General features: G+C 37.7%; 1 protein-coding gene across 30 annotated transcripts in view; it reads left to right on the top strand.

Annotated features, from left to right (window-relative positions):
* The window catches only part of DLG2 (discs large MAGUK scaffold protein 2), a 1,053,560-nt gene that overhangs the window by 616,453 nt on the left and 424,746 nt on the right, over nucleotides 1–12,361 (top strand). For all 30 annotated transcript variants that reach the window (XM_074816343.1, XM_074816342.1, XM_074816341.1 and 27 more), the window contains one exon: nucleotides 9,087–9,140. In XM_074816343.1, coding sequence (XP_074672444.1) covers nucleotides 9,087–9,140 — 54 coding nt within the window. The remainder of the gene's footprint in view (nucleotides 1–9,086; nucleotides 9,141–12,361) is intronic.

Genomic DNA, 12,361 nt, shown 5'->3' with positions numbered 1-12,361 from the left:
GAAAATGGCATGTGTGTATTTCCACCACCTATCTTAAAACAAGATTGCATAATCCTAAAGGGAGCATTCTCTTTTTTCAGTAACAACCTGACAGTATTACACAGATTCACGAGGAGAGTCCTTGCTAAGCTCAGCAGCCTGTGATGCTCCCGCTGGGTGCTACAATCTGCAAAATTATAGAAAAAGTGGAAGTTCTGGCATACGCTGTCCTGCAAGTCACCCACAGAGCACCCAGTCTCTCAGGCAGAAGGATGTCAGTGAGAAAACTAAGAGTAAAAATGGTTGGCAAGCCCTATAGTAAAATACCAAATAGTTGTAATTTATGTAACAGTGCATCTCCACTGAGAAATGCATTTTATACCACATGAGGCAAAACCTTGTAAAACGCCTGACTTGCCCTGAACCCTGGATAGCTTCACTTTACGCCCTGATGTTTCTTATCTTCTGAAATAACACTGTGATTGCAGTGGTCCTGCAGTGATTTAGGGTTTGAAACAAGCTGTCAGCAAGTGATATATTTGGAATTATTTTGTTAATTTTATTCATCATCTAGTGATTCTGGGACATGAAGGGACACTCTGGGACATCAATTAAAACTTTTCCAGAGGACATTAGTTTAGAAGTTTATTTCTACTTACGTAAAAATCAAACCCCTCTTTTGCTCCAGCACAGACCAATCTGACTTTATATTTATTGCAGATATTCAAAATCGAGTTTAATTCTTTAAGTTCTTCCTAAATAGTTAAACATACATCCATTAAGTGAAAGCATTTGGCAAAATAGCTTTGCTCCTATACATACTTAGCCGGAATCAGAGTTAAGTTGATGCATTATGGACCACAGTAACTCCCAGCTCTTCTCCTGACAACTTCAGTGCTGAAACAGGATCAGTGGTGATTTTGTTACTTCTGTTATACCCAAGAACCTTTGTAAAACTCTAAAGATGCTTCTGTATTTCTTATTCTTTCCTCTCTATGGAAAGTTTTAGCTGAAGCACCAGTAGGTCTTGGTCTCTTCTGCTCTCGCAAAGCAGAGGTGAGTGTTCTTTGGTACCAATTCCATTATTTCTGGGCTGCTGCATACAGTGCTCAATGTAATTGATTAGTTCCTGAAAGCAGGTCTGTTTCATTCTTTGGAATTTATGTTCTGATAAACCTTTTGAATAGATACTGAATTCTGTTAATTTCCCTATTTCACATTTAGTTTTACATTCATTTTTTGTTGTCTTCATCTGCATTGATTTTTAGTTCTTATGTCTGTGCATTTGTGAGGCTGGTTGTAACATCTCCACACAGGAATAAATGTTACACTCAACCTGCAGGTACTTCAGGCTGTAAAAAGGTAACAGAATAAGATACTGGATAACTGCTTTGTGAGCTTGATTACCATGATTTTAAAAGTAAAAAGTCATGCCATGGGCAATGCGGCCTTCACTGTTGAAGAGAAAGGAGGGAAAGAATGGCAATTCCTTTGGTTTTGTTTTCCTCTCTCTGGAAGGAGTTTTATCTTTGTGCACATCAAGGCTGAATCATGCACTGTAGCATGCATCTCAGTCAAATAAGATACCTAAAAACTGGGTGCCTACTTTTTTCCTAGTCTGTGTTTGAGTCTATGTGCATACACGTGCATGTTTGTATGCTTATAGGTGTCTGTCTGTATATACATACGTACACACACACTCTTTTCACTTAGTCTTGATAGATTCTGTAAAAGTTCAAAATCCAGTCAGAAAGAAAAAATATTTGTATATAAATGTATGAAGTAGTCTGCACTCCTGAGTAATGTAGTGAATTAATATATATATTCAGATTAAAAGAAATTGTCAGGTATTTGAGAATACTTTCCTGTTCTTTTTGTTGTGCAGTTCTTCTTGAGGTTTACACTGTTTTATAAAAAATCTGCACCAATCCATGGTTAATAAAGCTAATGCTGACGCACACTGTAGAAGAATTAAATAGTTAATGTTTAATAAAAAATGGGAATGCCCAAGTCAATGAGACCATTTGCCATTGTTAACAAGTCTGTGGATAACAATCATTTTCTGTTACAAATTTTTTTTTCTTGGATTTTTAATTTCTGAATAGTTAACTAATGTTCTTTTAAAATAAGATACAAAACAATCTGAAATCAGAATATTATTTTGTTTAATTGGTCTTAAATTATTTTTCCTTATTATTGCTTTCATGAACATGCTGATTAAGTGCATGCACGCTCTATAAATCCTGCCAGGAGAGAAACAAAATTAATATTTAGTAGAAACATATTATTTTAAATTTTGACTTTATTGAAGCAGATCAATGTTTTACCATTAATTTCAGTTACACAGGGACTTTCACCCAGAAATTTTTAGGTCTGATAGATATAGCAGAATGTCATTAAGATTATTAAAATGGAAGATGTAACCTACTTCGGTAATTTCATAGTATAAAATAAGTTAGCTTAGCTCTTAGGTTTTCAGTAGCATCAGTCCATAACACTTTATTTTTGCGGTGTATCTTTCTACTGATTTTAGTGGCAAGATTTTTCAAATACTACATCTTTTTATAAAATTGTTATGAATTACATAAAATGAAAAAAATTTATACATATCAGATGTCAGAGTATTGAAGATAATACACTTATAAAAGACCGTATGGAATATATTTCTATTTTTGTTCCCAATTCTAAAGTTTCCATATCCAGACTTATGAACATACCAGAAACTTGCATTGCCTGGCTTGGTTAAAGATGTTATTTTCTTAAGAGACATGCTTTGGACGCAGACTTTGGGGAAAGTTCTGAAGCACGGTGGAGATCAGATCAGAGATCAGAGCATAGATCTATGTAATAAATGAGTGTTATGGCCCATTCACTTTCAAAAGGCCATGAACACGTGCTGAAGCAGTATATCTGAAAACAGGATTTAGGCCTAAATTTCTGTTCAAAGCTAGAGCACTGGTGTAAGACACTTTGCATCAATTTCTTTTGTGAGTCAGTAGAGATGTGATAATGGGACCTCTGTGTGAGTCTTAGTATGGCATTTGGCATGCTAGAATGAGACAGATGGATCCACCCTGTCTACTGATAGGAAGGTTATCACCTCAAAATTTAATGGGTAATAACATTTAGTTGAATAATATCTTCACTGGAAATTCAGATATACCATAATTATCTCTCATTCTCTATAGAGCTTTTTCCATTGACATTTCTGTGTCCTTCACTGGATCTGATATTGGGCAAAAAGTTACCATTATGTTAATCATTGCTAATTCAAACTGTAACAGGCAGTATCAGTACAGGAGAAACTTCAGCAACTCTAAAGCAGGTGCTTTCTTGCCATTCCCTCTGGCAGCCCGTGGATCCGCACAGAAATGTTAGGTTTTCCTTGGGTCTAAATTCTTTTTTGTTTAAATAATGCCACAGCTACTTTTTTAAATATGAAATTATTCCTACAGATTAAGTAAAAAGCAGTGCAAAACCCTAAGCCCAAAAATAAGGCCACCTTCTTTGAAAGGCACTATTTACCTTTAAATTAAATGGATTTATATGAGGTTGCATTATATATGTAGTGAAGGGTCTCGAGGATTTCTTGAGGCATTTTTCTTCTATTTATGACAGCTGCAGCCTGCAAGCAAAGCTGCTTTGGACTTCTGTTTTATGTCTTTAAGTAGAAGTAGGATTGTTTGCTGAAAAGTCATTCTTTAGATGTTCAAAGAGGCTCCCTATCTTTTATATTTTTTGTTTAATAATGAGCAAATTACTTTTTCTCCTTCTTAGTCTTACAGTTTGTAATTCAGTAGTAAATACGACAAAAGGTTTTGTGTGCTCTGTGATCTTGAGGCCTCATAGCATGCCAGAGAATTACTGTTTTGACATCTAAATTATCATTTAATCTTTCCTGCCATTGTGTACCAATGTAAATCTATTTCTTGCAGTTGTGAAAGGAAACTTGAAAATCTGAAATGAATTTAAACTAATTCAGCGTTACCTTCTTAAGGCCTCAAACAGTCTGACACGTTATATCTGAGAGATGCAGCGTGCCCTATTCATGTACAAATGTAGGGCCTGCTCCACTTCATATTATTAGGACACAAAATGATATCATTTTCAAGTAAAATAAAACTGAAACTGAATATTCCAGAGAGTGTTTTAGAATTTAGGGCTGGCTGCCTGGAAAGATGAGCACTTAACTCTGACGCTCAGTCCACAGAGTCAGGTGTCTGCAAAAGATGGTAATAAGCCACTGACAACTCAACTTACTAGGAATAAAGATAGGTGGATAGTTTCAAAATGATCACATACTTGTTTTAGTGTTTTCTGGTTAAGAAGTAATGTGCTATGCTTGTTATTTATAAAATAGTAACCATATACCTATGCAAGTAGTTTCATGGTCTGGTGTTGAATACAGCACTGCATAGTAGGAACAGTTAAAATAAGGAGCTATGAATGCTCCCAAAGAAATTAAATTCAATATAATATGGATAGTCTATAAAACTGTGAATTCTATAAGTAAAACCAGTCAACCAGGATAATGCTAGCACTCATGGTAGAGGGAAAGTTCATCTTGTCTGAGAGGTATGAGTCATGTCATCACTGTAGAGAATTTGGTAGCAGAGTAAATGGTCATGAACTAGACCATGTGCCTTCTTGTTCTCTCTACTGGCTTCAAGTGCTTTCACTGTATCTTGCTTTTCAGTTGTGCTTTTCATGAAAAAGCAACTAGACTGTCTGACTTGCTGCAAGCAGAACAATCTCATATATTTGTGGAAGCGAAGTCTGTTGTGCTCACATCCTTTAAGAAGAAAAAAAACTCTTCCTCATTTTTTTTTTCCCCAAAGCTATTCAAGTTTTGTCCCAGCTATGCCAATCTGTCACTGCAGCTGTCAGTGTGATGCCTTTTCTTCAAAGCACAGAGATGGCTCAGCTGAAAGCAGTGCTTCTAGTCAAGGGCAGGAAAAAGGTCCGTGCAGGGAGCACTGGTTATAAGGCTGACAACCCACATGGTACGTTGTCAGCATAATACTTAATGTATAGGTAAGGATTAGGGCAGAAATGTAAGTGCATGAGGAAGTGAGGAAATGGAAAACAGGATCACTCAATTCACTACAATCAGTAAAATTCCCTTTTTTGGTGATTGGTTTGGGTTTATTTTGCAGCTGCAAAATTGTGAATATGTTTACAAAGGCCTCTTCCCATCTTTAAAATCTGATTGCAAAGTCTGGGAGCCCTCTGTATGCTACCTGACTTAAAAGAGGGCTGTTTCTTTCATGAACTAATTACTACTGATTTGAATACATCCTGCAAATTAGGCAATTAGACATGTAAAATTTTAAAACTCCCAACATATAGATAGATTGTTCAGTTCTTGCCAACCATCATCTCTCTTGAAAGTTTGACCAAATTAAGCCAGTTTTACTAGAGTTGTTTTAAAGCTGGGAGAAGCGAGGTAAAGAGTAATTAAATGTCTTGTTTAAGACTGCACAGCACATCAAAGGGCAGAGCTAGGAATAAAGTCATTATCTTTGTCTTCCAGGAAGCCATTTTTTCTTCTCACCCAGTCTCAAACTTAGATAGATGGTTTATATATGTGTGGGTATACAGACTGTGACAGATAAGAGGCGGTGCTGTCTCAAAGACACAGTAGGCAGAGATTCACCAGAGAATCTAGCAATTTTTTGCATGCATTTGTTAATTTATGCACAACTGAAAATATTATTGATGAGCTGATGAATTGCTATGATAGATTTGTCAGTGTTCTCTATAAGAAGTGCGCAGATATCTGGGTATCTTTTTTTGAGATTTCAGGGAATCAGTGCATGTGATGTGTTTTTAAGTCAGAATAGATATAGACACATCCTGGAAGGTGAAATCCTTCTAACTCCCTGTTGCTACTGATCTTCTCTTGACCTATTCCTTGAGTAACTTCACTGTGATTACAGGACTATTTTGATGCTGTTATGTACTCTATGGCTACCATTATATTTAGGGCTCTCTCCAGTGGTTGCAAACTGTCTTCTCAACTCTGCATGATTAAAGCCTCCTACTTTTCTTTAAAGCGTGCGCTACAAACAGGACACAACTAATAAAAACATCTCCATTTCCTGCACTTAAATGCAATGCTGTAGCTCAGAAGGTCAGCATTCTTCAAATTACCATATGTTAGAATCAAAATGTTTGTATTAAATCAGTTTTCCCAGTCAAAAAAAAAAAAAAAGAAAACCCCAAGTCACCACAGACACTTGCTGTCCCACTCATGCACGTACACATACACATGCACAGATAGGAACAGGAGGAACAGAAAAGGAAAATGCCCTGATGATATTAGTCATGAGTGAATGGTTATAGTCACTATATCCATCTGAAACTATGTTCTGTGAATTTCCTCAGGCCCATCTGTCTGATCAGGATGAATACCTCAATAGCAGAAAATCATCAGTTTGAAAGTTGAATCATAGAATACCAGGTTGGAAGGGGTCTCAAGGATCATCTGGTACAACCTTTCTTGGCAAAAGCACCCTGTCCAGCTGAATCTTAAAAATATCCAATGTTGGGGAATCCACCACTTCCCTGGGGAGATTATTCCAGTGGCTGATTGTTCTCACTGTGAAAAATTTTCCTCTTTGCCCAATCGGAATCTCCCCAGGAGTAATTTGTACCCATTCCTCTTTGTCTTTTCCATGTGACTCCTTGCAAAAAGCGAGTCTCCACCCTTTAAATACCAAAATAATTATTGAAGTTCAACTCTTCCAATCAGTAAAGAATACAGTAAGCACTGTTTTACAGTGAACCCTGAAAGATATTCTGGCTTGAAAGCCAATTCTTTACAGGATCTGTAGGAAGGCTAGGCAGGGAAGGATCACACTATTCGAAGGACCAGCTTAAATGCTCAGACTTTTGTTGTGGAAGGGGTGACAGGCCAAATGAGAACCTGGGGATCAGGATTAGGTAGGAAGCTAAGAAATGGAAACATCCTGGTGGGTGTCTCTGGGCTGTCAAGGTGTCAAGGCTCATGAAGGACAGAGGGAGGTGATTGCAAAGGGGCAGACCAATTTACAAAGGGTAAATTTTGCCTTGCCAACCTGACAGCTTTCTGTGTTGACTCATTCTATGGGTGAGGGGCAATCAGTAGGTGTCATTTGCCTTGATTTTAGCAAGGCTTTCAGCAGAAATTCTCTGTCTTGTATCCAAATGAGAGAGGTAGTGAATGGATGGATGTAATGGAAGGTGAGTGGGACACTGGCTATACCACCAGACCCAAAGGGTAGTGATCAGCAATTCAAAGTCCAGTAACTGATGACAAGTTACTTGTGGTGTTTCTACAGAATTGATACTGGTGCTAATGCCGTGTAACATCTTCATTAACAAGCAGAATGATTAGATAGAGTGCACTGTCAGCCAGGTTTTAGGTAACACCAGACTGGACAGAGCAGATGATACACTGGACAGTTGCCATTCAGAGGGATCTAAATAGGCAGAAGAAATGGGCTGAGAGGAACCTCATAAAGTTCAGTCACAACAGGCAGGAGTTCCTGCAGCTGGACAGAATAAAAGATGCAGCAGTCCCAGCCAGGCACAGTCCGGGTAGACAGCAGCTTTGCAGCATGGAGAACAAGTTGCACATGAGTCAGCCATGTGCCCCTGCAGTGGTGAAGGCTAACAGCAAGCGGGGCTGCACTAACAACAGCCTATGAAGCAGTTTGAGGGACATCCACTCATCACCCGTGAGACTGCAGCAGGCGTACTGTGTCCAGTTCTAGGCTCCCCAGTATGCCAAAGTGTGTTGGGTGGAGGATAACCAAGATGGTGGCACACACAACAGTGTCTGGGTCTGGTGCACAGAACATTCAAGAAAAGAGAAAGCTTGGTTTGTTCAGCTTGGAGAAGCGGAGGCTGTGGGAAGAATCTAATTACTGTCTTCAACCGTAAAAGGGATGGTTAGAGAGAAAACAAATCCAAACTCCTCTCAGAGATGCACAGAAGTACGAGGCAACAGACACAAGTTGCATTAAGGGAAATTCTGATTAGATATAAGAGAAAACTTTTCTCAATGAGGGTGGTATAGCACTGAAACAGGGATCCAGCAAGGCTGTGAAAGTTCTTCTGAAAACAACTGCAACTGATAGTATGAAGGACATGCAGGTTCTGCTTGTGCTCGTAAGAGGAAGTAAAAGAGTAACAGATTGCAAAAGAAATTCCAAATCCCCTAACTATTATTTTTTATAGTGTTCTCACAATTACTAGTTTTTGATCAAGAAATCTCTTCAGTTTTACTTCAGGAAAATCCGATACAGATACAAGGCTTTGTTTCTCAATGGGTTAGAAGCAATTGGTGATAGTATAAGAATGCTTTGGAAAATGACTTCTGAAAAATATTTGTTATTTTAATCATAGAATCACAGAATGGTTTGACTTGGAAGGGACCTTAAAGACCATCTAGTTCCAACCCCTGCCGTGGGCAGGGACACCTTCCATTAGACCAGGCTGCTCAAAGCCCCATCCAGTTTAGCCTTGAATAGATATTGGTTTTTAAAGCAGTGGAAAGATGCTTTCCTTCTGAAGATTGCAAACTTTGTTTGTAGATGGTACTAGACCTTCTCACAGTATGTAAAAATAAAAAGGTTAAATCAATACTGTAAAAAAAAATCTTTTTCTTCCTGTACTCATGTAAGTAAAAACTATGATTCTAAAAAGGAAATCCTTTGTTTAACCTGCAGTGATAATACACTTACAAATAATTCCATATGCCTGAAACCTAAAATATTATAATCCTATGGCCTTCAGCTTTTATCTATCACTCCAAAGTTGATGCATCATGTTTCTTATAGTTCTACTCAAAACTGAATAACTAGTTATTATATATTCAGGATGTGATCCAAAGCCTAATGAAATTGAAAAGAAAGACTACAGTGAGCTGTGGGTTGGAGGCTGAGAAACTATTTTCTTCATCCTTTGATTGAACAGTGCCCAAAGTTATGTACTCTTGTACGATGTGAATTCGATGGGAAAACAGGCTTTAAGACTTTTACTTTAATGTATCATTATGAGCATTTCAATATTAATGAATTTCAGATTTTTAAATATCTTTTATCTTTTTTTTCCCATTTCAGGCAAGCCCTGCCCCTATAATTGTCAACACAGACACCTTGGACACAATCCCTTATGTAAGTATTTTTTTTATTCATGTATAGAATTTGTTTATTTTCCCACAGAAATTCTATTCAGTATTGCATAGAAGTTATAAAAAAACTTACAATTAATCTTGTCTTTTACAGTTACACACTTAATTCTTTTCTAGAGGAAGAAATCAGGAATGATAATTGCACTCAGGTGAATTATAGCATAATTTGTAGTTTAGACTTTAACACATAAAGTGGAACTTACTAAAACTCCCCTTTCTTTGAAAAAGACTATGATTTCATTAAGCCTTTCATCCTTATCCATATGAATATTTCTCCTAGCTTATTAAGAAGATACATAGATGCACACTGTAATATTAAATGGTGCAAGCAGCTCTTCATTTGTCTGTCTATATTCTTTTTGTAGATGAAAGCTGTTCATGATAAATATCAACACAAACTAGATGACTTCATGTTTTCTTATTAATGTCTCTTCATTTTTATGGCTTCTAGAAAAAATTTTACCCTAAAATAAATACATGTTTTTATTAGAGTTTAAAAAATTTGCTTTTCTGCAAGCATTTGATATCGTTGTCATTTTAGACTGTAAAAGCAACTATGGTTGAAGATAACAGACACAGAGAAAGACAAAGTGAATATGTAATGAAGAGAGTAACAGGCTTAAATGATTGGAGGCAAGAAAAGCAAGTAGTACAAAGCTAGCCAGCCAGTATCTAATCTTTCTCCTTGCATCCTCTTAGTTATCTTTTTAAAGCTCCTAATTAACGTCTCTCATCTGTCGTGTTTTGTCCACATCTGTTTCTTATGATACCAATGCATAAGCCTAATTATTTATCCACCTACACCAATCATATTGCTGGGTTCTGTCTTTTAGAACACTGTTGATGAGGAAGTTTAATAGGGATTGTCCTGGACAGCTTGTTTGTTTCTGACAATTCATAAAACTTAGAAATTATTGTGCAGAAGACATGTAAAGATCACAGCCAAAAGCAATTTAGAAGAATGACACTGCCGTAAAGCAGAAGAGAATTAAATTCCTTGTTGGGAATTTCAACCATTGGGAAGGGTGGAAAAGTTAGATAAAATTTCCCTGTTCATTTGTATTCAGCTTTCTTAAAAGGCTTCCTATCATTTCTAAGTCTGAGTTTTCCTTCCTAACATCAGAACTATCTGCTATGGTCTCACTTTCAATAGGTCTGGCTTTTCTTCTGTTTTAACAAGACATTTTACACTTAGTGTTCTCTAGATGTACCAAGAGGGACATTGTGAGCCCCAGTTCTCATTTCCAGCACTGGACCTGTGCCCAGGATACTCTGCAGCTACAGGGTTAGAATTCCTAAATATATATGCAATTATACTAGTGACAAGGTGTTCAATCAATATGATTTATTCCCATAACACAGTCTATCAATACTTATACGCTTTAATACTACTTTTATACTAGTGTTCCTTTCTCTTAAAAAAAAAAAAAAAAAAAAAAAAGACAAATGACCAAACACGTTCAAGACAAATATTGACAGTAGGCTGAAAAGTGTCTGTGGGCTGTTTCAGTCTCTAGCACATGATGTGAACTAGATAAATAAACAGAAGGTGCTGCTTGTAAAAATAGACATTTCTGAATTAGTCACCTTGCTCTTACCCAGTGCATGGGAAGAGTTATGTCCCTTGGGTATGGGACACAGCAGTGTTACCAAAGAGGGACTTATTTAGACTAGCCAATAAGAAATGTCAAGGTGAAGCATATCTGCTGAGCCCAGGCCACCATAGGGCCCCACAGGACATGGGGTCTTTGTTTTACAAATAGGCATTTCTTTCTGGGATCAGCATTTGTATGCTTGAACATTCTCCAAAATGAGACTGACAGACAAACATATGGACAAATGACCTCTTCCTCCAATCTAGTATTTTGGGGAGTGGGCTAGGAGACCTGTGTTTTCCTTCTTGCTCCCAGGATTAGTTCAGTTTAGTTTGGTTTGGTTTCATTTTATGGTATTTCCTCTGCTAGGAAGGTGCTGTAGTTACTGGGCCAGATACATGTTTGCTTGTGTGTGCATCCCCTCCTGGCCCAGTGAACCTTTCAAAAACAGGTTTACGGACAGCATGTGCTGGGTTGACTTAGGCCAATAGCCAAACACTCCTCTTGCTCCCCTCTCCTGTGGGTCAGGGAGAAAATAGAGGAAGGCAAGAAGAGTTGTATGTTGAGATAATGACAGTTAAATAAGGAAAGCAAAAGCTGCACGTGCAGTCAAAGCAAAACAAGGAATTAATTTACTACTTCCCATCAGCAGGCAGATGTTTAGCCATTTCCTGGGAAGTAAGGCTTCGTCACGTGTAGCAGATACTTGGAAAGACAAATGCCATAACCATGAATATCCTTCCTTTCTCCTCTTTTCCCTGTGCTTTTATGACTGATCAGGATCTCATATGGTATGGAATATCCCTTTGGTCAGTTGGAGTCAGCTGCCCTGGCTGGGTCTCCCAACCCTTCATCCACCCCAAGTCAACTTGCTGTTGAGGAAGGAAGGGCAAAATGGGAGAGAGAGAAAACCTTGATACTGTGCAAGCTTGGTTCAGCAATAGCCAAAACATTGATGTGCTACCAACATTGTTTCAGCCACAAATCGAAGCATAGCATCATATGGGCTACTGTGAAGAAAATTAACTCCATCCCAGCCAGACCAAGTTCAGCCTATAATACCATGTGGGGCCTATAACACAGCCTATAACACTGCAGGGTGTTAGTGGGGCTTTGTATCTCTCTTAAATATTTGGAAAGGCAGAGGAAAGTCTTCCCAAACTGGATGAGATAATTGTATGATAATGCAGCCATAATCATATCATTTATTTTACAGGAAATACAATTTAGTAGATATGCCCTAAAATATTTTTTTCCAGACGGGTCAGTTCAGAGAGATAACAGAAAGCTAGATTTAATTATTATTTTGAAACTCAAACATGAGTCAAGCACCTGACTTTTCAGCACTGTCAGGACTTCCAAACACACCTAGAGGAAGACTGTAACTGCCTAGGGACATCTCTGGTGAATGTTTAAGTATCCTTAGAGTTAGCTAGCTAGTTATTAAAGCTTCTGAAAGGTATCATTCTTTTTTAGTTACCACAGACAACCATCTAACACTATAGGGAGAAATTATTTTATGGATCAGAGAATCCAAGTTAAATTATGATATTTTCTCTCCGAAGCTAAAGGCAGCCATGATGTACGTGGGCATAGAGTAGCCAATCCT

Source organism: Strix aluco, chromosome 2, assembly GCF_031877795.1.
Source record: "Strix aluco isolate bStrAlu1 chromosome 2, bStrAlu1.hap1, whole genome shotgun sequence".
NCBI classification, from domain to species: Eukaryota; Metazoa; Chordata; class Aves; order Strigiformes; family Strigidae; genus Strix; species Strix aluco.
This window is presented reverse-complemented; position numbering and strand designations above follow the sequence as displayed.